The sequence below is a fragment of the Pomacea canaliculata genome, linkage group LG3 (genome assembly GCF_003073045.1).
Source record: "Pomacea canaliculata isolate SZHN2017 linkage group LG3, ASM307304v1, whole genome shotgun sequence".
Taxonomy (NCBI): domain Eukaryota; kingdom Metazoa; phylum Mollusca; class Gastropoda; order Architaenioglossa; family Ampullariidae; genus Pomacea; species Pomacea canaliculata.
The window spans coordinates 6,742,978-6,770,803 of NC_037592.1; the positions used below are offsets into that span (position 1 = coordinate 6,742,978).

General features: G+C 40.2%; 1 protein-coding gene across 3 annotated transcripts; it reads left to right on the plus strand.

Annotated features, from left to right (window-relative positions):
• The first annotated feature begins 1,551 nt into the window (after positions 1 to 1,551).
• Positions 1,552 to 26,717, plus strand: LOC112559867. Of its 3 annotated transcripts, none has more exons than XM_025231328.1 (8): positions 1,552 to 1,924; positions 5,304 to 5,366; positions 5,927 to 6,046; positions 6,289 to 6,412; positions 6,556 to 6,674; positions 7,234 to 7,333; positions 7,802 to 7,904; positions 8,371 to 9,959. In XM_025231328.1, exons 1-7 carry the CDS (start codon positions 1,639 to 1,641, stop codon positions 7,872 to 7,874), a joined length of 885 nt encoding a protein of 294 aa, XP_025087113.1. In that variant the 5' UTR covers positions 1,552 to 1,638; the 3' UTR covers positions 7,875 to 7,904; positions 8,371 to 9,959. The 3 variants fall into 3 exon arrangements, with proteins under 3 accessions (XP_025087113.1, XP_025087112.1, XP_025087114.1); XM_025231327.1 differs by lacking the exons at positions 7,234 to 7,333; positions 7,802 to 7,904; positions 8,371 to 9,959 and adding exons at positions 23,922 to 24,021; positions 24,373 to 24,482; positions 24,919 to 26,717 and having other exon boundaries at positions 1,624 to 1,924; XM_025231329.1 differs by lacking the exons at positions 5,304 to 5,366; positions 5,927 to 6,046; positions 7,234 to 7,333; positions 7,802 to 7,904; positions 8,371 to 9,959 and adding exons at positions 23,922 to 24,021; positions 24,373 to 24,482; positions 24,919 to 26,717 and having other exon boundaries at positions 1,624 to 1,924.
• The last annotated feature ends 1,109 nt before the right edge of the window (positions 26,718 to 27,826 follow it).

Sequence of the window (27,826 nt, forward strand, 5' to 3'; positions counted from 1 at the left end):
CCCATGGTATTAACAATCCTATGAAAACCACTTTTCGGCTTTTGTTCTATAATTCCTGCTACTTCACATACAATAGATGATTCAGAGGAAAGATTTAAATCCTTGATGAATGAAATAACAGTAAATTTATTTTGCAATATCAAGTATCGACTACCATGGGAAATACAAATGTGTGCTGTCCCATCCCATCCCGTCCCATGGGACGTTTCCCATGGGATTCCCATTCCTATGGACAACACTGCATATTACACGACATCCTCGCCGGATTTTTTTCAGACATAAGAAGTACAGGCGGAAGCTGTCTTCGGCGATTTAACAACCCTGTCCTTTTATTTCGGTCTTCACCATTACATTCATTTCAAAGTCCACAGTTTTGCAATCTTTGTTCCTTGTAACTAAACGAACTCTGCGAGATTGATGTTTTTCAAGAACTGCGAACGCGAAATTCTGGCAAGTTTTCTGCACCTGGCACAGCACTTCAAATCCAATATTATAACAACAAGAATAGGAGTAGCAAAGACACCCAGCAGGTTACCCTATACACATAACACTGTGCTTAAGGGATAAAATAGCCAAGTAGGACCAAAAAAGTCTGGCTTTAATGGAGGGAATATTTTGGCGGATTTTTTAAAGTGCGAGTAGACTCAGCATGATCATTATGTTTCTTGTAACACAAGTGGGCAAAAGAAAGGAAAAAATATCTGAAGTTACTTGTTGAGTGCGCACCATCCTAACGGAGGGAAAAAAAGCACTCTACCCACACCCGGTTCGCATTGCTATTATCGGTTCTGAAGCGGAGCTTGGGAGCGAGCTACACATGGGCTCTTTTCGTCTACCGAGCGCGCTTCAGAACCGGTAATAGCAATGCGAACCGGGTGCTACCCACATCCTACGGGAAGCTACACTCGATTTCATTGATCTTGCGTCACATCAGGAGAGTCAGAGCTCCCAGACACTCGCGAAGTAGGTCGATCTTATCCCTTGTGTATTTACTCAGTTCTCTTGAGCGCATGGTTGTTATGTCACAGGGTTTTCCCCCATCAGGAGGGGAGGAGTAGGGGAAGGGTTGGCATTGGCAGCTGGTCTGGGCGTGAACCAGGGTCGACGGGAAACACAGCAGCCTAACCTTTGGCTCCTCTTTCCCTGTCACAACAGGGTTTTGTAGCACGGAAGGATTTTTGTTACCGCAAGATTTATGCCACAGCAGTTTGTTGTTGGTTTTTTCTTGTTTTGTTTCTGTTTTTTTTTTTTTTTTTTTGCCCAACATTCTAATGTATGATAGAATAGATGTTTGGCACGTGTTCACTATCCGATTTTCTCATCTTTTGTGATTTACTTTCGATCTCCACTGAGCTATCCTGAAAGTTGTGGCGGTTTCCAACAGACACAGAGCTACACGACTGTTGACTCCGCCCATGACATGAGAGAAAAAAAAACTCGTCAAAAGATGGACAGTCCAAAAGTGGAAGAGAAACTGGACATTTGACTTTTCTATTTAAAAAAAAATAAATGTCACCTCGACAGACTTGAAATCTTGAAGTAGGGTGTGGGGATGAAGCTCGCGCGGCTCGTTTAAACAAAGCAGAGAGCGGTGTATACACATCACTGAGCAAAGTGTGTAGTTATCATCTTTAGGAAATGACGAGGATATCGAATGGTATCGAAGAGAACATTGCGCAACAGCACACCGTGTCCTTTTACCTTTCCGCTTCGAATTCAGCTCATGCTAACGACCGGCTGGGTGGCTGGATGGACGCTGCGAACTCCTCCCCTCATTTGCGAGTGAAGAAGTGGAGCGATCGTGCCATTAGCAGGAAGCTGCGAGTAGCGCCGGTCTGTTCTGACATTGCTTGGCGGAGAAACTGGGTGAAGATGGCGCCACGACTCGTGCTGTGTGTCTTCTTCGTGAGTGTAGGCAGCCTTGGTAAGTACACATGCCACCTCTCACCTACACCAAGTGTTTTTCACTCCTTTGTTAGTAACTCGAGACCGTCGTAACCCGAGGACTACCTGTTTACAACATGGGAAAAGGCAGAGAGACGCAAACACGACCATTCAAGGTTTTCTTTATTTCATTATTTGCTAAGAACTGTCTTTTTTCATTAAAAATCAAAATGTTGAGCATTTACAAACTGTTATGCTGCTTTTTTTTTTTTTTTTTTTTTTTTTTTTTTGGTCGTCAACGTTCCTCAGATTTTAATTCATTAATGCCTTTGTTTTTTTTTTATTGTTTCATTAAATTTCTTCCTTGATTTTGTTCCTCCCTGCTCTTTTTTCTTGCTCTTGTTAATATATGTAGGCTTTTTTTACTAAGTAAAATTGCTTAAACGGTCTCTTAAACCGTACACAAGGTTTTTATTCACCTTTAATGATATTAATAAGAAAAAAAATTTCTAAACAATCTGAGTTGGACATTTGATATTAATTATGAGCTCGTGCGTTCCAACTCAAACACACAGACATAAGTTTACACATCTCTCTCTCTCTCTCTCACACACACACACAAATACACAAAATCAAATCCCACATCCCTTACTACGTTCAACAAAGAATAATAATAAAAATGCTAATTCCGAGGATGCACGAGGCTGTTTTAAAGAGTTCAAACTGCATGATCATTTGTGTTGAGCATCTCCATCAGCGGCAAATCACATTTTGTGTGTGTGTGTGGCTGGAATTGATTATACTAAGTACTCATTAGCCTCGACTCTAGTCACTAAGGATGTACAGCAACAGCAACAGCAGCAGCAACAGCAGCGGCAGCAAGATGGCGAGAATGTGTTGTGCCGGAGAACGCAATGACTACAAATCCAATGTAATTGTATATGATCATATTGCGCTTTAAGATTGAAACATTTTCATAGATGTTGTCACACACCCAGGACCACCAACCTTAACTGTATTGGTGACAGGCGCCAACCGTTGTGCCACTGAACCGCCCTCTGCTGCAGTAAGAATAAAAACAAAACAACAAAACAAAAATAATTCTATTACATTTAATGCTTATAGAATTGACAGTTACTCTTTTGGTCTTGTCAAAATGTTAACAATTTTATTTTGTTAAACCTTCCGGAAATATTACACCTGTGGAAATCCTTATTTTTGAGTAATGATAATATCTTAAAATCACTTTTATTCCAACATTCTATTTTATTTCGCATTGCCTAAGGTTTTTCTCATGTTTTGATGAAAGTCTCGACCGCGTGGAAATAAAGTAGAAGTTCCAAATAACTGTCTTTTATCTGTGTAATATTTACAAAAGTGAGCGATTGAATGAGGTCAATGGAGTAAGGTCACGTGTTTTCAAAGCCATGAAAACCCAGAATTTCCATATTGACATAATAAAAATGAATTCAGTGTGTAAGAGGCGATCATTGAAGACGTTTTGAATACATTAACAAAGAACTGTGTTTGCCGAATACTTGGCAGCAGATGTCGCGGGGTGATTTTTTTTTTTTTTTTTTTTTTTTTTTTTGCAATCAGGATGTTAGAGTCTGTAGAGAAAAGATACTTATTTTTACTGACCAGTATCTTTCGGTTGATTGACTACAACTCTGTTGTTTGAACCAGGTGGCGGGGAGATGTCTAATTTAGTCTTGCAGCAGACCATCAAATCGTGAGCATAACCGTTTTTCATGGAAAGGTTAATATTTTTGGTCATCGTACTCGATTCATTTATTTATCACAAGCAAAAATTATTTGGAAAGAGGTCAGCCTTTGTTTGTTGCAAAGAAGAGCATACTTGCTTCATTCTCTCTCTCACTCTGTTCACATTGGCACAGAGAGACTCTCGTCAAGTTTTTTTTTTTTTCTTCTAACTTTTGGGGTGTTATCGATCACATGTGTTGCCGTTCCTGGCACGGATTCAGAGTACACCTCAGATATAAATACACATAGATACATAAGGAAACATACCTTTCAGAATTATTTGAACATCTGCTAGAGCCGTGAGCAGGGTTTCAACAACGTCTCCCAGACATCGTGTGGTGTCGAAGTCTGAAAAACTGATGTCGGAATTTATTTTTCTATCGGTCACTAAAAAGGACTCGTGTATGGCGAAATGCGTTCTTCACCCCACACCATCTTCACGCTCCACTTGAACCATTTAGCACACTCAGCGCGTGGCATCATTCCAGCAACGTCCCAGAGTACAAACCCTCGTTACTCTAGTCCCGCTATTTCCACTAACCTTCAAGTATCAGGGGAGACTATCGTATTGCAAAATGTCGAAGGGTGGGGTGTGCAGGGGAGTAGGTGCTACTGTACTCTCCCATCGCCAGGCTCCCTGCTACATACAGCCATGATGGCGCCTCCCTTGTCGCGTGCAGAATGTTCCCCCTGCCCAGCATCCTCTTGCCCGCGGCCGATGCTTGGTTTTTCCCGTTATTTTCAGCTTTATTGATTCCTTGCAAGGGATGCTTAGCACCACTCATCTGCAACGGGCCTAAAGTCCAGTATTTATGACAGACACAACTGTACATACAACTGGCGAGCTCCCCACTGACCTACTTCAGTCCCCCTGGGGTCAGGGGGCAGATAATCACTGTACGTCTACTACAGACTCAAAGAAGGAATACTTTAGTCGATTTCCTTTTATTATGAAATAAACTTATTTCCGATGAGATGTGCCAGTGTTAGTCCCACTGTCTACCCGTTACCCTTGCTTCATTCAAATCGCGTTAGCGCCCTTTGACCTCATTCGTCCTACTTCACTCCGGACGTACCTAACCCCAGTCGCATTACTAGTCCTACTTCACCCTACTGGAATAAGTCCTACTTCAATGAGGGTATTATTAGTCCCTTGTGGTATAATGTTTTATGCCCCTCATATATGATTATGCATTGATATAACACGATACACGACGACTAGACAGACGTCTTCACCGTTTTTGTTTGTAAGTCTAATCTCAAGACAATACTTTTCCAGAAATACTTAAGTACCTGTTAGTCTTTGTCGCCTTCGATCCTACGTATGTCTGTTCTTATGTGGACGGCTCCGTGTGTGTGATATTGTTAATTAGCTGATTAAAATCGCATTAATGTTGTTACTGGAAACGCGCTAGAAAAGTACTTTAAAGCATCATCCATCATCCATTATCCAATTATTGCATTTTTCATCGCGCTCCTCATTATCGCATTTCGTCAAAATTACTGTCATAAATATTTTTAAATGCATGTGCGTGCATGCACGTATGTATGCGTGTACGTGTGTGCGTGCGTGCGTGCGTGTGCATACTACAGCGATGTCTCAGGATCTGAGCCAGTGCATGATAAAGTTGCAACTGTGTCAGATGTTGTTGCAGCCCCCGTCAGACCAAGGGGACGTCGACGCTTTGTCTTCTCAGACTCCAGTGGATGCATTGCGCGTGAGTAGGGCGCTCGTGCACGTGTGTGTGTGTGTTTATGAGTTGTGTGTGTGTGGTGCGCTACGCCGGGTGTGTTCTTTTCACACACCATTATGTGCTGCACAACCTCGGAGAATCACGGACATTGATGTAGACTACCATACAGAATACACAGGACAGTACAACAAACATAAAAAGTCGCAATACATTGCAATACTCTGGAACACAACACACTATTAGAATAAAATAAACACAACCATAGAAAAAAAAAACATAGCAAAACAAACAACAACCAACGAAAAAAAAACCAAAAAAAAAACAAAAAAAACAAAAAAAAAACACACACACAAGGAAATTTTTAAAAGCTATAAAATACTGCAAAAAGAATGAGTAGCCATCATGTGCAAAACACTCAAATCTCTGAACAGAAACAAGGTGTTGCTGACCTGTTACTACCTCCAAGAACTAACAGACATGTCGCCATGACATTCATCACCACCAGACCTCGCCTCTGTTTGCGATTATAAATGACTGCACGTGTGTCTTCTTGTGTTGGACCGATCTTTGTTCTTTATTTGTAGAATATACTCTAAAAGCTGTTGACTGTCTGCGAGTTAATCTGTCATCGTGCATGAGCTTCGACCATTTAAAGGAAGCTGCGGACTTCCTCATCGCCACCAGGGACTCGTCATGTTCTCCAGGTGAGCACTTCAATGTCGTCTGTCACTTAAAAAACAAACAAACAAACAAAAAAAAAAAACAACAACAACAAAAAAACACCTAACAACCAAACAAGATTTCTTACTTAAAGTGAGGTTAACATTCCGTTTTACATAATTATATCATATCTTACTTATTTCGTCAAAATTACTGTCGTAATTTATTTTAATTCATGTGCGTGCGTGGACGTATGTATGTGCGCGCGCATGTGTGCAAACTACAGTGATGTCTCAGGATGTGAACCAGTGCATCACGAAGTTGCAGCAGTGCCAGCTGTTGTTGCAGCCCCTGTCCGACCCAGAGGACATCGACCCTTGTTCTACTCAGACACCAGTGGATGCATGCGCGTGAGTAGGGCACTCGTGCACGTGTGTGTGTGTGTGAGTGGTGTTGGGGAGGGGTTTTCGCCGCGTGTGTTCTTTTCACACGACTATAAATGACTGCACGTGCGTCTTCTTGTGCTGGACCGATGTTTGTTCTTCATTTGTAGAATATCCTCTAAAGCTGTTGACTGTCTGCGAGTTAATCTGTCATCGTGCATGAGCATCAGCCAGGTAAAGGATCTTGTCAACACCCTCACCGCCACCAGGGACCAGTCATGTTCTCCAGGTGAGTACTTCAATGTCATCAATGTCTACAAACTAAAATAAAAGGAATAACCAGGCAAGCCATCTTATTTAAAGTAAAGTCAGCATTTCATTTTACATATTTATATCATATTTTACTTTCCTTACGATAAGTATGAATTTTTTTTTTTAAAAGTGGCTGAACTGAGATGAGTGCAAGATAATATTTGCTCAAATTAAAAGTGACTATCTGTCCCAATCCACTTCCTTCCTATTTATATCATCCCACCACGTAGTCAAGATCTTTTACACAAACTCCTAATTAACATATTAATTACTGTCCCATTGGTTGCAAGTCTTGACCATGTAATTGCATTCACGACTATTTCAGAAGTCACTCTAAAGTATCTTTTTTCTGTAAAGTTTGTAGGAATGAATCTTGAAAACCAAAAATCAGATTTGTGACAAATGTTGTCTTGTACTGTAGCCCAGCTTTTCAATTAACATTCAGTCATGGATGATGTACTATACATAGACTACGTCGACTTAGGACGTAGTTTTGTTACGTCGTTGACAAATTTTTTTTTTTTTTTTCGCTGCAGGAAATGTGTGTCAGCAGAAACTGTCACTGTGCGCTTGTGATTTGAAAAAAGTCCAGCCCGACGGCGGGGAAGTGAACTCCGAGTCTGTAGCGCTCGTGTGGTAAGCGACTTGTGAAATCCCCAAACACCTAAACTACTTGTAAAGTAACTATATACCATACATCTTATATAACTATGTAAGAACTATATAGCATGTGTGATGTTTGGTAGGTTGCATGTGTACCAGCACAGACAGACGGACGGACAGTACGGGCGGACTTTATTCGCAGTTTCAGATTATTTGTTTGATTAAATAGTTAACCAGATAAATGATTTTTTTTTCTAAAACGAGGGCCCCACCCTATTGTTTGCACAATACAGCGTTGAACTAGCTGTGTGACTGCGCATGCGTGTCCTGTCATCAGTGAACATGGGTCCCCCTGTGTGCACTATGGCTCACCGGGCACTAAAAAAAACAGATAATGCTAAGTGGTCCTAAGCTGAACCTGTTAGCATGAAGCTAGTTAGCATGTTGCCAGCAGGTGTGCGCCACGTAGTGATGTCGCTTCTGTCCTCTGTCACGTGACAGCTCCGCCTTCAGTGACTTCCAAGCTTGCATCGCGGACTGCGCAGACGACCCCAACTCCAGGAGCATCCTATGATGACAGCCTTCGGGAGTATGTGTTCGAAAGGTACTTGATATGTCACTGAGTTTTACAGAGGGCGCTCATGACCATTGATGGAGAAGATGGTGGGACAAGGGGGGGAAAGATGGGAAGGGTAGTGACTGACAGTTGTTAGAATTAAATGAAAAACTGCTTGCGATCATCGTCATATGTCCTGTTGTCAATGATGATGATTACAACTACGACGATGGTGATAATGAAAACAACAACAAATCGACGACGACGACGACGACGACGACGATGATTGTGATGGTGATGATGACAGTGACTACTACATCAACAACGACAGTAAAGACGACGATATGACGATGATGAGAGTGGTCATTTCTACAGCGATGACGATAACGACGACGACGATGACGATGATGACAAACAAACACAATCAGCATATACAGGATTAATGTAGAGAAGGTAGAGACTCAGACATCTACAAGAGTATTTCTACTATCTCTGAATTGTTTGTTTGTTTCAGGCGCGGCACCACGTCTAGGAGTATCCTCCATGTTGACGACGCTGATGGCGATGGCTGTGCTGCTGTGGTTGAAGGTGTGAGCTGCCTCCGTCTTTCATGTGTCTGAGTGAGTGCCAGAGTACCCAGAGGTTTCCATGACAGCGAGGGCCCAACGACTGAAGCTCAAGATGAAACCCGATGGCGTACGACGTTCAAACCTGATGCATGTAGCGGAAATCTCTCCAGCTTGCGAATTTCTTTAATAGTTGTGAAATTTTGTTTTATTTTTGCTGCTGAATGTGTTCCTTTTGTGGGTTTTGAAAACATTTGATACGCGTTTTTGACAATCACACTGCGTTTTATATTTATATTCAATGTCTTATACTGTTTTTTTAGTGACACGCATTGCCTTTTGTGTACGGAATTTTTACCTCGAACAGCAGCAATTATTATGCAATATTTTGAAGCAATATTATTTGAAGATTTGTCTATTTTTTTCACAAGAAAAGTGTAATCAGCTGCTATTGTCTACAACTTGTTTAAGCTGATTCTGTCTGAGAACAAATGTACTTAGAATTCGACAGTGTTGTTTTTGAAAAGACATACATAATGCTTCAGAAAAATGGTGTGTACATGTGACAGACAATTTGTTGTAATTATTCGTCTGTATCTATATTTCTTCTTCATTTTCTCTCTTTCTCTTTCTGCGCTTCACTCCCATTAACTTCAATGTTTCTACCCTTCGTCTCCCTTTCCTCCATGCATTCCTGTATTGACTTTTTAAAAATTTACAAATTTTATCCGAGACTTTCACTAGTTTTTACACTAACTTTTTTTTGTGTGCATTTATGTTTGAGCTCTTATTTGCTTGTGTGGAAGATTCTACTGTCATGGAAAGAATTTGAGATTACTATTGTTGTTGTTGTTGTTGTTGTTGTTTTGTTGTTGTTGTTGTTGTTGTTAGACACGTTTATTGTACAAAAGCCCAAGAATGCCTTTCAGGAGGAAGTGAAGAGGAGATGGTATCAATGGTATCAGATTGGACAGCTAAGTTCTAGGATACATGGCCCCTTTAGGGTCTTCTGAAGTTGTTTACACCCTTTGGCGCCTCTCGCAAGGTTGTCAGAGTTACATCTGCAGTGGACATCTTGACCTGTGCCACACATCGTTTATGTCCTCAGAAGCTCTGGTGGCTGTCATTCAATGTCACCAGAGGGCCTGTAGAGTTATGTCACTTGGTGTCATCCCGAGCACTGGGTGTGACACTGTGTGGCGATGCTTCCTCAGTTCCTCCACAGCTTTTATATGCACATTGTGCTGTTCATCCAGCATCTCTAACGTCCATAGATCAACTGTGAGAAGGGGACTAACAAATATTTAAATACCTCAGCCCCCTCTTTTTTTTTTTTTTAAAGACAGAACGCATGTTGCTGACAAGTTCATCGAGATATTATTTAATTAGGTAACAGAGACTAGACTCGGGATAAAGCGATGTGAACCCAAATGAAGATTCATCAACCAATGTAGTAAACATAAATATGTAATAGAAAATGGTGAAGTAGTGGAACTATTTATCGTGTTGCCAGCAGTTTAATGTTGATTTGTTGTCTTTAATATCTAATAAATGGATAGGATAGGATAGGTAGGAAATGGGTTTTCTTCAAGCATTTGTAATTTTATATTAAATTATTCAATAAATATTCAAATTTTTGTTCAAAACTTTCAAAGTCTATTTTCCTTCTAAACTTGCTTGCCTGTGTGTGTGTGGTCGGATAATGAAAAGTAGAGCAAAATCTTTATGGTAATATTAAAAGGAGAAACTGTCCAACCTGCCAACAGTAAGGACAAAGTGGACAAAGTTCAAAGACAGACGGCGAAGAGGAGGAAAAAAGGAAGGTAAACAGACTGAGGACAATGGAAGGGGCGGAAGAGTGATGTTCCTGGCTAACCTGTTCTTTAAGTCGTTTACTTAAAATTCGTAAAACAGAAGGAAAGATGACATAAATTACAGCGAAATGATATTTTAAAAAAAGAGTTTGAAGCAGTTAATGGATTGCATAAACCAACACAGAGCAAAAACACGATTAGAAAGGGAGACAGTAGAAACAGACCAGATTCTAATCTTGTGTTGATTGGTTGGCTGAATGGTTGATTGATTGATTGAATCATTGATTCGCTCATTTATTGATTTACAGGTGGTCAAATGTTGTCAAAACTTTCTTGTGGCGTCGGGATTAGGAAACTTCAAATCAGCGACGTTCATCGAATGGAGCCTCGCTTTGGCAACGACGGACCAATCAAAGTCCACGTGAGTCACGTGACGCCGCGTGACCAGGACCGTGGAGCAAAAGTAAACAGGAGACTCGCTGACAGCACACCTACACATAGCCTAGTAACAGCTTTTAATGGTTTACAATTTACATAGTTTTGAGAGCAGGGGCAGTAACTGAGAAAATTGCAAGCTACTCGTAACAAGACCTGATATCATTTTCATTAACTAATACTTAATAAGGGTTAAAAGCAGAGTTTAAATACTTATATCCGATATTTCAAAACGTGTTTTGCAAGTATTACGCAACGTAGTAGAAAATCAGAAGGAAAAACCCGGTTTCTTGGTAATTATTTGCTTTACGGAGTTATCGGCTGCTTTCAAATTTGTGACCGTTAGAATATTTCGCAACAACAATGTCGATGAGTTCGAAGTGATGCAATGCCAGGCTGCTTCTGCTACAGAGTATGAGTCACAGCTGCTGTCTGAGGTCAACTCACAGCACGCAGATGTAGGTTAGCGGGCAGCAACGGGGAGGGAGGCCTTGAACAGGAGGAGAGAACAAGATGAGCGATTTCCTAATCTGTACTCACTCACCCCTACCCACACGAGAAGTCGTGCAGGCGAACAAACACGTTCTCTTCATGTCCACCCCGCACATACGAACGCACACACGCATGCACACAATCCCAAGTCAGATTATTTTCCGTTAGGCAGCTGACAACAGGTGGCAATACCTTGACGTTCTTTGAATAGTCTGCAAACCTTCTGCTGCAGATTTGCCTTCAGCTGCGTGGCCTGTCAGAACCAGTCCAGGAATAACTTTAACCGGAGTTCTGCTGTCATCTCCATGGAAACCTTAACCAGTATCTGACCTAATCTGTGAATCCTTGACGTGCTCGGAGGGTAGTGAGGGAGGAAATTGTGAAAAAGCGAGTTCACGAGACATGTCTGTCCGCCAGGTTAGCGTCTCGAGCGTTTGCCCTCCCTCATCTCCTATCTTAAATCTCCTCCTCCCATTCCTTTAAACAAAAAATATAATTCCAGGGCGGTAGAACTTTCTTTGAAGATATTTGCGTGCAGACGTTCTTTCCTGCAAAAAGAGTTTTGGCGCGAAAACTGTTGCTGTGTATTTAAATATTGCCACGCCGTACACATGTACCCGTACTCCTACGTACATCTGCTCTGTGACAGTTACCCACCCGAAATCATTCATACCTTCCAAAAGCATTTTTTGATGGGTTAGACCGAGTAATGCTGTGTGTGTCCTAGGTGGTCAAATACTTGAGCACACGGTTAATGTTAGCGCAAATACACCACGATTTATGCATCCTAACAATCTCCCCAGAGGAAGTCCTTCCGCTCATAAATAATTTGCTGACATGAATATGAGGACAAGATATGGGAGGTGGGAAACTCTCAAGTGGCGAGCTTGCAGACGTGACCGCGTTTTTTTAACCCCTCCATTTCCCACCCGTCGGAGCATATCAAAGCTGAAAGACTGTCAGATTTGTGAATGTGATAAGGTATGGATGTACATATTACTATATATATAAAGAGAATAAAGAATGCCAGAAATATGTCCCTTGAAGATTGAGTGTTGTGTGCAGCTATAACTTTCATGGACTGAATAAACTTTGTATATTACAACTCAATGCCAATTTTTAATTACACTTTGTATTGTTGTTTTGAGTTACAAAAAGTTGTGTTAAATTGTCCACCATCTCTGGAAAGTATTAAAGATGAACTAAAGTGGGCATTTTATTACTGAGTAAATGATGACTCAGTTTATGATAGTATTTCCCAACATCTGAAGGAATACTCTCCTTCTGATCTCCAGGGGATGCGTATAAAAATCACCATGAAGGGATGATGTCAATCTCCTGACAACATGTTTATACAGAAATACACCTCATTAATTTTTCAACATGAACATATCAGTGAATGCACACACAGGAGAAAAAGACTTTTGTACACATTAATATAAACACAACCCCACCCTCATGTTCTCCTTTAGACACGTTTTATTGAATGTCATTTACATAACTTCATATTATGATTGTGTTTTTCACACACTGTTTCTAGGCTGTAAATTATCTAATGCAACCCAAATGAAGCTTTCACAAAATTAAACATTAACTCTCCTATTTCCATCGCATGATAAGTACAGTTTGTCAGATGAAGTGTAGTCTTGCAGACTTATCTGTTGTAAGTATACACAAACTAAAAATGGAGGGCAATTGCAATATTTCAGGAGAGAGAAATTGTAATACCTTAAATAAAAATACCAAAAGTGTTATTCCGTTTTTCTTATACTTTTTTTTAGAAGTGACAGTTATGAATAGTATGTGGATCTGGGCTTATCTAAGTTTACAGCAATTTGTTGCATATAGCTAGTCTTAATTTAAAGCCCTCCATAGCCACTAAAAATTATACTGATTTTACTTATTCACCCTTTAAGGGTATAGAGATGTTAGTTTACACATGCAGTCGTTAAGCCATACAGTTTCCTGTTTTCTCATATAATGCCTGCATGAATGTACACAGAGCTTGAATAAAATTAAATATAAGGCAGATAAAAAGAAAACATAAGACTGTTAATAAGAATGAAAATGATGTAATAATATTCATACAGCATTAGCAAGACAAACTAGTGATATATTACTTAACAAAACTATTAAAAACAAATTTTATAAAAATTATCTCTGGTCATGCTTTTTTAGGAGCAATAGAGTGTTAAATAATAATTCTTTTTCTTTAGTTCTTGAAGTAACCACAGGCCAGAAAACAGTGAAATTTGTCTTGAATATCATTAGTACAATGTTGTTGTAATCTTGGTATATTGAACAACCTCTCAGTCTGAACTGGAGGATTATTTTTCAAGGCTCTAAATTTAAAATATGTTACACAGAGCTTGTAAAATAACAGAGTAATAAGTTTTCAAAAAGAGAAAGAGGCTTGCTACCTTCTGTAGTTCCAATATATCTTTCATGTACAATTCAGAAACTCATTTTTGTATACATGTATGTCAAATAAACATCGTCTAATATTTAAACTCCATGGGGAAATTATCCTGTTGGTTCCAAACCCCTGACAGCATTTAGTAAATCTTTAACTGCTATTGCATGATCTAAACAGATTTTATTATTCAAAACATTTTGTTTGTAAACCAATAAGCAATGAAAAGTGATGTACATTAAAATGATTAATTTCTGCCAAAATCATAGCATTATGATTTTTTCTGTAATTCATGTGGAAATGTGGCGAGCTCACCAAGTTGTGCCGATCGAGTGTGTTTGTTCTCAATTTAAGGAAGTACTTCTAATACATCAACTCCAGTTGTATAGCCAGCTAACAGGAACTAAAGCCCGACACTCCACAAATTAACAAGAATTTAGGATCAATCTTCTTATTAGGTAGATCCGCCTGTATATCGACAAAAAAGTAGATGGGGAGAGACTTACCCTGTGTGGTAAGGGGAGGCCAACCCTTTTCTTCCGCCTGTCGTTATCTCCCCTGATAAATCGTTTTCCCGTGACGTCATCAGTTTTTGCACGCTGCTTCAGTCGGCCATTTTGTTTCACCAGTTCAGTGTTAGCACAAGCCTGCTCGCGATTGATCATGGTCATCTGCGGTATAAAAGGGTGCGGAAACAAGCCCTGCAGTAAACGAAATGTTCCTCTAGATGTATCTTTTCATAAGATACCAAAAATTATTTTGAACCAAGGTGACGAAACAAGAAAACTTACAGAAGAACGACGTCGTCTGTGGAAGGCAGCCGTTTCCCGAAAGGATATTACAACGGAAGAGAAGTGGAACAAAATACTTATCTGTTCGAAACACTTTGTTGGCGGTAAGAAACCAGACGTTTTCCAAATTACTAAAGTATTTAACGTTGTTCTGCATGTTGTTGTACACATTGGAAAAAATATTTTTTCTAGTGTTGGTTGGTGACTGTCTTGAGTGAACGTCAAAACATGATTTGCATTATGCATGACCATGACAAATAAACTATAGCTTTTGGAGAGAGAGAGAGGATAAAAAATGTTATTTCAGTTTCATTATTTTTCTTTTTAGACGTGTATTTGGTTTATTTTGTTTCAGTGCTGTTTTTTTTTTTTTTTTTTGGTAATCAATTAATCACAAAGATGTAATTCATTGGTTTTATTCTTGTGTCTAGGAAAGCCAGCCTATGTTAATTTCCGGAACAGCCCTTCCTGGATTCCCACTCTACACTTGGGACATGAGCGATCAAGTACTTGCTCACAAGCTGAGGCTTCGATGAACAGGTATTTGAGGCTCGTGTCCCGCAGAAAGAGGTAATGCATCTGTCCCTACTCTACATACTGCACGCAAGAAACGAAAATCAAACAGAAGTGAGACGAGCCAGGAGGAAAAAGTGTGTGAAAGTGATTTTGGCCGCTCAAGTGCTTGCGAGGAAAGTGTACATCAAGATAGTGAAGATGGTGGCATAGAAGATTCGTGTTCAAATGATCAGAACACTCAAACAGTTTTGACTGGACAAAATATAGATGCAATCGTGCAGGACTCTGAGGCCAGACTTCTTGAATCAGTTAAAAACAGACATTGTTCTATTTATGAAAGACAGGTGTATGTTGAAGATGAAGCTAAAGTTCCATTCTACACAGGACTTCCTTCATTGGCAGTAATGGACCTTATTTTAAGAACGGTAGAGCCGTACATGTCTAATCAAACACAGTCACTGTCCAAACAGCAAGAGATTTTGTTGTGTTTAATTAAGATTAAGATGAACTATCAATTTGAGGATATAGGATATCAGCTGAAAGTATCTGTGTCAACTGTGAAAAGGAGCTTTCATAGAACTCTTGATGTACTTGTGGCACGTTTGTCTTTTTTGTTGCACTGGCCTTCAAGGAGAAGCTCTGAAACTGTCTATGCCAATGTGCTTTAGAGAAAACTTTAACGATAAAGTTGCTTTTATTGTTGACTGTCTTGAACTTGAAGCACAGAAACATTCTGCCAAATATCTGATTGGGATCACACCACAAGGGTCAATCGGCTACATTTCAGATTCATTTAGTGGCAGCGCTTCAGACAAACACATCATTGAAGATACTTCTTTGTTGTATTTAACTTGTTACCAGGTGATATAATTATGGCTAACAGAGGTTTCAACATTGAAGATGAAGTTTTTTTTTATCAAGCTAAATTAATAAATCCAGATTTTATCAATGGGAAAAAACAACTATATCCACTACAAGTTGAAAATTCGAGAAAAATAGCCTCAGTACGAAGTCATGTTAAGAGACTTATAGGATTTGTTCGAAGAAAGTTTGGCATTTTGCAGTCTGAAGTGCCTATTGACCTGATGGCAACAAAGCCTGGTGATGCTAATCCAGTCATAGACAAAATAGTTCGGCTTTGTTGCTGCATTGTAAATTTACATAAATCCCTAGTGCCTATTGAGTTGACATAGTGCAATTTTTTTAGTTTGAAATCTTCATTTATTTTCAGAATGCATGCTTGCAATCTGTGTATGTTTACATTACCAGAAGATTTATTCTCAGATATAAAATGCAGAATTAGTTTACTTTTTTTTCTTTCGCACTTCATTGATAATAGCATGATGATATCCAACTGATCAGATAAGTTGCTTGGTAAAGTGATGTGAAACAGTGTGAACAATACAGAATTTGTTCGTTGCTGAATATGTCATGCTTTATATGTTGTTGATCAAAATATCTGTTGTTGACAGAATATTGTTTATATTTTTTGCTTATTGGTAGGGTACACAAACATGCATAATTGAATGCAAATGCCGTTTGCTTGCTAAGCAGCTAATTCAGAGCAATACTAATACCAGAACTTCTTTGTGGATTTTAGATTACCTAACCAATAGTTTTTCTTAGTAATCCCTATCAGTGATGTTATTTAGATTGGGATTTCGATATGTTCCTTCTTACCCTGTAATGATTTTTTGTATAACGTTATGTTCTGTCAGCAGACACACAAATTGTCTGAAAAGGATTAATAAATATGTATTTGAATGTGCAGAAGTTTATAAAACAATAAAAGCAATTATTTACAATACCTTGATATTGTCTCTAAGTCTAACATGCCTATTTATGTGTCACTATGTACTGTACATAGAAATAGCAGCATAATCATCAACATCAGATAAAACAACTGCATTTAGATGAGTGGTTGGTGATGGAATTACATTTTTTTTGTCAACCTGCTGTTGATCATCCTCATGTCTTTCCTCTATTTCTAAGCAGCAGACTTGAAGTTCTTGTCCTTCAACTTACACTACCTCATTCACTGATTTTTTAAAATAATTTACTTAGCAGCTCATCTCAACTTAACATCAACAACACAATATGAGCACTAGCCGTGACGAAGAATACAAGTATTAGTCTGCGACTAAGCTGTGGCCAGCACATATCTACGTGGAGTCTTTTCTCTAAATCCCTGCCTGGGGTCATCTCTTTTTTCCAGAAAATACTTAATTCAAACAAAGTAACTATTCAGCATCTTCGACAAAAATGACAGCTACAGACTACTTGACTTGTGAAATTGTCTTAGTCATTACCAGAAAAACAACAATGATCTTCGTCATGATAAACTTTAAACCATTTACTTGTCTTTTGAAGACAAGCTATTACATGATCGTAATGAGAAGTAAGTATACTTAATTTACTAAAATAAGTGAGTGGATAGGTTTCCACTCTGAAAGCGGCTATCACACCACACGACATCCTCGCTGGATTTTTTTCAGACAGAAGAACAGACGGAAGCTGTCTTCGGCGATTTGACAACACTTTCTTTTTATTTCAGCCTTCACCATTACATTCATTTCAAAGTCCACAGTTTTGCATTCTGTGTTCCTTGTAAGTAAATGAACTCTGCGAGGTTGTGTCTACTATGACCCCGACACGTGACAGCTATAACAAGTCTCATTACCTCGCAATTCACTGCGAAAAAGGTCAACAATCAGAGTTCTCCGCCATTGTGGGTCGAGGCTGTCAGCAAGTCGCCCTGTCACCAAATTTCCGAGGGGGGAGGGGGGAATTGGTGTGTTTTACGCCGTGCCAGCAACTGAGGCTATATTACGGCAAGGCAGCCAGCCCTGTAAACAGATGTCACATGCAGAGAAAGAACAGCGTGCCCGAGATGGAAATGAACTCTGGGCAGCCAGCCTCCGCTGTATTGGAACACTGCGGTAACCCTTTATTATTATTATTTGCTTTATTCTACCGACGTGGAGAGCATCTGATATAACATGAGAGCTGTGTTCACTCAAACGTTCTTTCAGATCATCTCTGACTTACACATGGTTTTCAAGGACTGCGCAACCGAAATTCTAGCAAGTTTTCTGCACCTGGCGCAGCACTTCAAATCCAATATTATAACAACAAGAAATAGAAGTAGCGAAGACACCCAGCAAGTTACCCTGTACACATAACACTGTGTTTAAAGGATAAAATGGACAAGTAGGACCAAAAAAGTCTACCTTTGATGGAAAGAATAATTTGGCGGATTTTTTAAAGTGCGAGCAGACTCAACATGATCATTATGTTTCTTGTAACACAAGTGGGGAAAAGAAAGGAAAAAATATCTGAAGGAACTTGTTGAGTGCGCACATCATCCAAACGGAGGAAAATAAAAAGCACTGTACCCACCGAATACGGGATGCTACACTCGACTTCATTGATCTTGCGTCACATCAGGTGAGTCAGAGGTCCCAGACACTCGCGAGTAGGTCGATCTCATCGTCCCCTTGTGTATTTATTCAGTTCTCCATCATCGCGGGCGAGCGCATGGTTGTTGTGTCACAGGGTTTTCCCCCATCAGGAGGGGAGGAGTAGGGGGAGGTGTCGGCATTGGAAGTAGGTCGGGGCGTGAACTAAGGTCGACGGGAGCACTCAGCAGCCTAACCTTTGACTCCTCTTTCCCTGTCACAACAGGATTTTGTAGCACGGAAGGATTTTTGTTACCGATTTATACCACAGCAGTTTTTTTTGCCCAACATTCTAATGTATGATAGAATAGATGTTTGGCACGTGTTGCACTAACTGATTTTCTCATCTTTTGTGATTTACCATCAATCTCCACTGAGCTATCCTGAAAGTTGCTGAGGTTTCGAACTTTTTTGCTTGGAGAAAAAATGACTCCACTAGGCTTCAACATTTTTTCACTAAATAAACACCTGTTGTGCTCAACACAAGGTTTATCAGCAAGATGCACGTGAATGAAATCCTAAGTACTATATATAAGAAAGAAGTGGTTGTTGGCTCAGATAGACAGCTTATACTTAGCTGACTGCTAGGCTAGACCACTGTTTACACAGGTTCAGGCCGTCTGTATAAAATGTTTGTAACAGTTGTGTGAAAGTGATGATGAAAAATGTCTTTGAGAGGGCAGCAGGTATTCCTGCCAGCTGTGCTTAAGCAAGATAAAGCTTAATCACGACATTTAGCTTTTAAAAAGCGAATCAGAATTACAATATTTCTTTTTATGAAGACCATTCACTAAGCTCAGGGAACAATCACAATACTTTCATACACTATGATGAACACCACGACAACAGCAAGATAATCCGGACAAATCTATACAAAGGATACAACATACATAGTCGGCATGGACACAGAGCTACATTTTTGTCGGAACAGAGGCAGATTTACACAACTGTTGGACAAGAGAGATATTGAGCACAACCTAGAGTTAAAAGAAAAATAGGAAGTCCAAAAGTGGAAGAGAAACTGGACATAAATGTCCAAACTGAATTCACTCGACAGACTTGAAATCTTGACTAGGGTGTGGGGATAAAGTTCACGTCTGAACAACGCAGAGAGCGGTGTATACACATCTCTGAACAAAGTTGATGAAGGGTGTTTGTAGTTATTATCTTTAGGAAATGACGAGGATGTCGAATGGTATCGAAGAGAACATTCAGAAGCAGCAAACTGTGTCCTTTTACACAAGATTGCATCTTTCCTCTACGAATTCAGCTCATGCAGATGACCGGCTTGCTGGCTGCACACGCACGCGCACACAAACATACACAAAATCACAGACACACGCAGTGCTTGCTGGATGGGTCACTGGCTGGTTGGTTGGCTGGCTGGATGGATGCTGGGGGAGTGAAAGAAGTGGAGCGATCGTGCCATTATCAGGAAGGCTGCGAGTAGCGCCGGTCTGTTCTGACATTGCTTGGCGGAGAAACTGGGTGAAGATGGCGCCACGACTCGTGCTGTGTGTCTTCTTCGTGAGTGTAGGCAGCCTTGGTAAGTACACATGCCACCTCTCACCTACACCAAGTACTTTTCACTCCTTTTTCAATATTTAAAACTTGGGAAAAATGGAGAGACGCAAAGATGATCAGTCAAGGTTTTCTAAAAGTGAACAAACAAGATGCAAAAAACCATTTCAGTATTTCCTTAGAGCACAAAAATGTAAATCTCATTTTCCGTTGTCAGTATTTCATTAACATTTAAAAATAAAAGTGTTGATAAGTTTACAAATTGTTAGGCTTTTTTTTCTTTTTTTTTTTTTTTTTTTTTTTTGTCGTCAGCGTTCCTCAAATTTTAATTCATGAATGCATTAGTTTTTTTTTATTATTTCATCAAATTTCTTCCTTGATTTTGTTCCTCCCTTCTTCCTTTTTTCTTTTTTTCTTGCTCTTGTCAATATATGTAGGTGTTTTTTTTACTACGTAAAATTGCTTAAATGGTCTCTTAAACCGTACATAAAGTTTCTATTCACCTTTAATAACATTAATCAGAAAAAATTTCTAAACAATCTTTGCTGTTTCGAGGATCAGAGTGCATGATCATTTGGTGTTGAGCACCTACATCGGCCGGCCGGTCACATTTTTGTGTGTGTGTGTGACTGGCATCAATTATGCTAAGTACTCATTAGCCTCGGCTCTAGTCACTAAGGATGTACAGCAGCAGCAGCAGCGGCAGCAAGATGGCGAGAATGTGTTGTACCGGCGACCGCAATAAGACTTCTTTGGCCTTCAGTTCACTTTTGTGAACTACTTTCTGAGTGACTAGGTCACGACCTCCTGTCTTCTCAACGGAATGACGATCTCATTATTTTGTTTTTTCATGGTCTACTTTGCATCATAAGGATCGACATTTGTCCCAAGTCCGTGTACCAGAAGGTCACGTGTTTTAAAAGCCATGAAGAACCCAGAATTTCCATACTTACTCGCACGCAAGGGCATATAAGTGTTTAAGTTCAGACAAAAACAAGGGTTTCTGGTCATCGATACTCTTTATTATTGAACTTTCTTGAAAGCTGTCTAATTTAGTCTTCATCAATTTTCAGATTTTTGGTCATCGTACTCGATTCATTTATCTCTCACACGCAAAAATCATATTAGGAAAGAGGTCAGCTTTGTTTTCTGCAGAGAAGACCATACTTGCTTCTCTCTCTCACACTCTGTTTCTCCTGGCACAGAGAGACTCTCGTCTGCTGCTGCCCCATTTTTTTTTTTCTCCTAATCTTTGGGGTGTTATCGATCACATGTGTTGCCACTCCTGGCACGGATTCAGAGTAGAGATCAGATATAAATACACATAGATACATAACAAAATATACCTTTCAGAATTATTTGAACATCTGCTAGTGCCGTGAGCAGGGTTTTAACAGCGCCTCCCAGACATCGTGTGGTGTCCTAACCTGAAAAACTGATGTCGGAATTTTTTTTCTATCGGTTACTTAAAGGGACTCGTGTATGGCGAAATGCGTTCTTAAAAACACACACACACCAACACCCATCCTCCAACGAAAATCCTCAAACCATTTAGCACACTCAGCGCGTGGCATCATTCCAGCAACGTCCCAGAGTACAAACCCTCGTTACTCTAGTCCCGCTATTTCCACTAACCTTCAAGTATCAGGGGCGAATATCGTATTGCAAAATGTCAACGGGTGGGGTGGGCAGGGGAGTAGGTGCTGCTGTACTCTCCCATCGCCAGGCCGCCTGCTACATACAGCCATGATGGCGCCTCCCTTGTTGCATGCAGAATGTTCCCCCTGCCCAGCATCCTCTTGCCCGCGGCCGATGCTTGGTTTTTCCCGTTATTTTCAGCTTTATTGATTCCTTGCAAGGGATGCTTAGCACCACTCATCTGCAACGGGCCTTGAGTCCAGTTTTATTACAGACACAACTGTACATACAACTGTCAAGCTCCCCACTGACCTACTTCAGTCCCCCTGAGGTCAGGGGGCAGATAATCACTGTACTCAGCGTCAAGTTCTTCTTTTCTTCATCTCTTTTATTTATAGTCTTTAAAGAAATACTAACTAGTTCATGTACAGGTCATGGAGTCCAGATTTTAATCGTATACTGAGCAATGCCACTCATATAATTATGATTATGCATTTCTATACAACGATGTACAACGATAGACAGAAGTTTTCACCGTTGGTGGGTTTTAGTCTCATTTTAAGTCAAACCTTTTCCGAAAGTAGCTGTTAGTCTATGTCGCCTTCGACTGTTCTGTGTGTCTGTTTTTATGTGTGAGTGATATTGATAATTAAGCTGATTAAAATCACATACATGTTGTAACTGGTAGGAAAACGCGCTAGAAAAGTACTTTAATGCATCATCCATCATCCATTATTCATTAACTGCATTTGTCAGAGCTCTCCTCATTATCGCATTTCGTCAAAATTACTGTCGTTAATTTTTTTAAATGCATGTGTGTGTGCGTGCATGTGTGTGTGTGTGCGTGCATGTGTGTGTGTGTGTGTGTGTGTGTGTGTGTGTGTGTGTGTGTGTGCGTGCATGTGTGTGTGTGCGTGCATGTGTGCGTGTGTGTGCGTGCAAACTACAGTGATGTCTCAGAATCCGACAGAGTGCCTGACGAAGCTGGGGAAGTGCCAGGTGCTTTTGCAGCCCCTGTCCAACCAAGGGAACGCCGACCCTTGCTCTACTCCGACGCCAGTGGATCCATGCGCGTGAGTAGGGGTGTTGGTGTGTGGTCTGCATCTCGTGTTCTTTTCACACACCATTATGTGCTGTACAACTTCGGAGAATCACGGACATTGATGTACACTACAGAATATACAGGACAGTACAACAAACATAAAAAGTCGCAATACTCTAGTCTACCACTGGACTCCATTATGTATTACGACATCTACAACACACTATTATGGAATACAATTCAACTTTACAACCACATGGAAAACAATCGAAAGTCGCCGGAACAAATAAATCATAAAATTAAATTCCATTCAATAAAGACATTGCACAATCGGTATGTATATAACATTTATCACTGAAGTGAGGATCTTTCGTGTCTGGTCGACTTTTGTTTATAGTCTTTTGTATACAATGCTTTGATATCGTATTCACACGGGAAAATATGCTTTACAAAACCTTTAATTCTATTTATATTAGTAACTGAAATGGTAACTTAGTATGTCAGTATAAATTAATGACAAGTCACTCCAACCCCGATTACACAACGAAACACAGGGACACAGAGCGACATACAGAAAAACACAAAAACAAAGCATAGAGAGACATAAAAAAAAAACCACACACACACACAAACATTTTTAAAAGCTACGAAATACTGCAAAGGGTATTGAGTAGCCATCATGTGCAAAACCCTCAAATCTCTGAACAGAAACAAGTGTTGCTGGCCTGTTGCTACCTCCAAGAACTAACAGACATGTCGCCATGACATTCATCACCACCAGACCTCGCCTCTGTTTGCGATTTTAAATGACTGCGCGTGTGTCTTCTTGTGTTGGACCGATCTTTGTTCTTCATTTGTAGAATATCTACTAAAGTCGCTGAATGTCTGAGTTAATCTGTCATCATGCATGAGCATACCCGAGGTAAAGGAAGCTGTGAACAGCGTCACCGCCACCAGGGACCGGTCATGTTCTCCAGGTGAGTACTTCAATGTCGTCCGTATCTAAAAAAATAAAATAAAAGGAACAACCAGGCAGCTTTCTTACTTCAAGTTAGTTTGGCATTCCATTTGACATATTTATATCATATTTTACTTTCCTTACGATAAATATGAATGACAATACTTTATCTATCCTTGTAGAGACTGTACACCACACGAACCTGACAATAATCAAAGCCAGGTAAACATCACGATTACTCATCCGCTAAAATCGACAAATGACAATAATAAGAAACTAATGTCTTGTACTGTAGCCCAGCTTTTCAATTAACATTCAGTCATGGATGATGTACTAGACATAGACTACGTCGACTTAGGAAGTAGTTTTGTTACGTCGTTGACAAATCTCATAAGAGATTATATATATATTGCCATTTCAGGAAATGTGTGTCAGCAGAAAGTGTCAATGTGCGCCTGTCATTTGAGAAAAATCAATCCCGATGTCAAGGATATAAACGCAGAGACTCTATCGGTCATGTGGTAAGCGACTTGTAAAATCACCAAACACCTAAACTACTTGTAAAGTAATCATTGTAATCCTCTGATCTCATTCCTTCTTTGTCCGCTCTCCTGACCTCAGGCCAAGTATAAACTACAGTATGTCTACGACTGAACGATGTAGTAATGATACCAGACTTCTCTGTCCGTTGTCCTGACCTGATACACTGTCTCTACCACAGAGATGTAGTAATGGTGACACGCTTATTCAAGAAAAAAAAAAAACCTACCCAAACCCAAACCATTGAAATGTCATTTGTTTAGCCAGTTAGCATGTTGCCAGCAGGTGTGCTCCACGTAGTGATGTCGCTTCTGTCCTATGTCACGTGACAGCGCCGCCGTCAATGACTTCCAAGCTTGCATCGCGGACTGCGCAAACAACCCCCAGGTCCAGCAGGGATATGCTGTTCAAATGCAAACCTTCGGGAGCATGTGTCCAAAAGGTACTTGATATCAACTCATTGTCATGTCACTGAGTCTCTTATTGGTTTTACACAGGGCGCTCATGACCATTGATGGAGAAGATGGTGGGACAAGGGGAGGTAAGATGGGTAGGGTAGTGACTGACAGTTGCTGGAATTAAAGGGAAAAAAACTACTTGCAATCATCGTCATTAGTCATGGTGTCAATAATAACGATAACAACGACGACGATGGTGATGATAATGAAAACAATGAAATCGAATTTTAATTCTTTAGCAGTATCGTCCTTCAGTGAAACAAACAAACAACCAAACAAACAAACAAACAAACAAACAAACAACAAACAAACAACAAACAAACAAACAAACACTCATCATATACAGGATTAATGTAGAGAAGGTAGAGACTCAGACATCTAACATGAGTATTTCTAATATCTCTGAATTGTTTGTTTCAGGCGCGACAGTACGACTAGGAGTATCCTCCATGTTGACGACGCTGATGGCGATGGCTGTGCTGCTGTGGTTGAAGGTGTGAGCTGCCTCCGTCTTGCATGTGTCTGAGTGAGTGCCAGAGTACCCACAGGTTTCCATGACAGCGAGGGCCCAACGACTAAAGCTCAAGATGAAACCCGATGGCGTACGACGTTCAAACCTGATGCATGTAGCGGAAATCTCTCCAACTTGCGAATTTCTTTAATAGTTGTGAAATTTTGTTTTATTTTTGTTGCTCACTCTGTTCCCTTTGATGATTTTGAAAAAAATTTATACATGGATAATCGTTTTTTCAATCACACTGTTTTATATTTTAATGTTTCTTAGTGACACGCACCGCCTTTTGTGTACAACATTTTTACCTACAGCAGCAGAATATTATGCAATATTTTGAAGCAGTATTGTTTTAAGATTTTTCTATTTTATTAAAAATCAGAATTGTAATCATCCGCTATTATCTACACTCTATTTAAACTGACTGTGCACTCTATTATCTAAGAACAAATGTACTAAAAAATCTGCTGTGTTTGATTTTGAAAAGACATACACACTTAATGTTTTTACCCCTTGTCTCCCTTTCCTAAAAGCATTTCCTAATTTAGTTTTTAGAAATTTACAAATTTTGTCCGAGACCTGTGCCTATCGTCAAGGTTGTCAGAGTTTCATCTGCAGTGGACATCTTGACCTGTGCCACACATCATTTATGTCCTCAGAAGCTCTGGTGGGCTGTCATTCAATGTCACCAGAGGGCCTGTAGAGTTATGGCACTGGGATGTCATCCCGACCATTGCATGTGAGACTGTGTGACGATGCTTCCTCAGCTCCTCCACAGCTTTTGTATGCACATTGTGCTGTTCGTCCAGCATCTCTAACGTCCATAGCTCAACTGTGACAAGGGGAATAACAAATAGTTAAAACCTCCCGCCCCACCCCCCTTATTCTTAGACAGAACGCATGTTGCTGACAAGATTTTAATTAATCAGGTAACAGAAAAAAGACTCAGGATCAAGCGATGTGAACCCATATCAAGATTTTCGAGGCTTGCAATGACGACCGTACAGAGAACAGATCAGGTCGGTAGAAGACGAGGCAGGCCATGAAAGAAACGAACAGACGACATCAACAGTGGAAGTGACTGACGCTCGGTACACTCCAGAGAAATGTAGAGAACAGAGAAACCTGCTGACTGTATGGCAGGTGTCTTCTAGCGGACAAGAAGGAAATGTTGTTGATGATTTCGTGAATGAAAATAATGACGATGAGGAGGTGAATAATTGATGGTGAGCTCCACGTGCGACCTGTCTGACCTCAGAAGCACGTGGTCAAAAGCTGCGACACATTCCACGCCAAACTGTCTCAGGGCAACTGTCGCTGTCACCAATCGGCGCTCCGCCTGTTACCTGTCATTACCTGTCAGCTCCGCCTGTTACTTGTCAGCTCCACCTGTTACCTGTCATTACCTGTCAGCTACGCCTGTTACCTGTCAGCTCCGCCTGTTACTTGTCAGCTCCACCTGTTACCTGTCATTACCTATCAGCTCCGCCTGTTACCTGTCAGCTCCGCCAGTCCCCAGTGTGTTTGCTCATAAACTGCATCTCAGTGATTTTGTCTTTTTGATCAGAGGCAGCGCGAAGTCGTTGAACTTTAAGAACTTTGTTATCACATTTTGTATCATTTACTATCAACTGTTGTTAATTTTATTATCAATTTTTATATAGCCTTAATTCAAATTGATTTTTTAATAAATATTATGCTTAAACTGCTTTGATATATGGCATATATTTGCACCCATGTTCAAGTGCACACGGGAGGAAAAGTTGGATGCGTGTCAGCGTGTGTGTGTGTTCGCACGTGTAGAATTTAATGTCACTAAAAACCAAACGACAACGGATTCATGTATAACCCCCACAGCATGTGTTCGTGTATGTGTACTCACGGATGTAATGCATGTAGGTATGCATGCATTCATGAGACAATAAAATCATAGATGGACAAGTACGACATCAATCAGGTACGTTTCTATCGGGGTTGGCGAGATGACAATAAAAGATAGGAGTGAGAAGTCAGGATTTAGAAGAAAATAGCCGGCTTGAAAGCAGTGATAAAGAACTCGATGCATTATTTTTTAAATAAATAATTTTGTAAGTGTGACATCAATTAAAATAAACAATTTACACAGGTGTGTGCATATTTCAGTAAATCACACAAGTTTGCCTCTTCTCTCTCTCTCCTTATTTAAACTCATGTTTTCGAGAAACGATGTGCCAAGTGCTGCACCTGACTGTATTTAAGTGCACAGCAGGCGGTGTGATCAACAGACGACATCCTCCTCGTCTCCTCAATCCTCTGTCAACGACCAGTGGGTTGGATGTCTCTGTGCTCGTCCAGACCCTGTTGCTGACGTTTGCCGAGTATAAAAATAACGGCGCAGGCAGGCGGCCAATGATGTCGTCCTTTGTATTCATCGCCAGCAGTCCCCTCCTCACATGCACGCGCGGTAATTAGTTTGACTTTCACATTTTTCCTGCTTCTAGCTCAGTGAGTTTCTTCTTGTCGTCGCCTCTTTGTCGTCTGTTATCTCTTCTCTTCTGGCAAATATGGATATCGCATCAGCCAAACCGTTTTGGACTATTTTCTTAATTTCTCTTTTCCAAAGTATTTTTTTGTCTTCTAAATGTAAGAAAATGTAGTAAACATAATTATGTAAGAGCGAATGGTGAAGTCGAGGAACGATTTATCGTGTTGCCTGCAGCTTAATGTTGATTTGTTGTCTTAACAGTTAATAAGTGGATATACTAGGTAGGAAATGGGGTTTCTTTACGCATTTTTTAGTTTCATTTTGAATTATTTGATAATTATTAAAATTTGTGT

What these genes read in the sequence shown, in the direction of transcription:
- LOC112559867 (XM_025231327.1), top strand. Translation starts at nt 1,639, where the DNA reads ATGACGAGGATATCGAATGGTATCGAAGAGAACATTGCGCAACAGCAC. An exon ending in GAGACTCTATCGGTCATGTG is followed by an intron (nt 24,022 to 24,372) that starts GTAAGCGACTTG and finishes GTCACGTGACAG; the next exon opens with CGCCGCCGTCAATGACTTCC. An exon ending in CGGGAGCATGTGTCCAAAAG is followed by an intron (nt 24,483 to 24,918) that starts GTACTTGATATC and finishes TGTTTGTTTCAG; the next exon opens with GCGCGACAGTACGACTAGGA.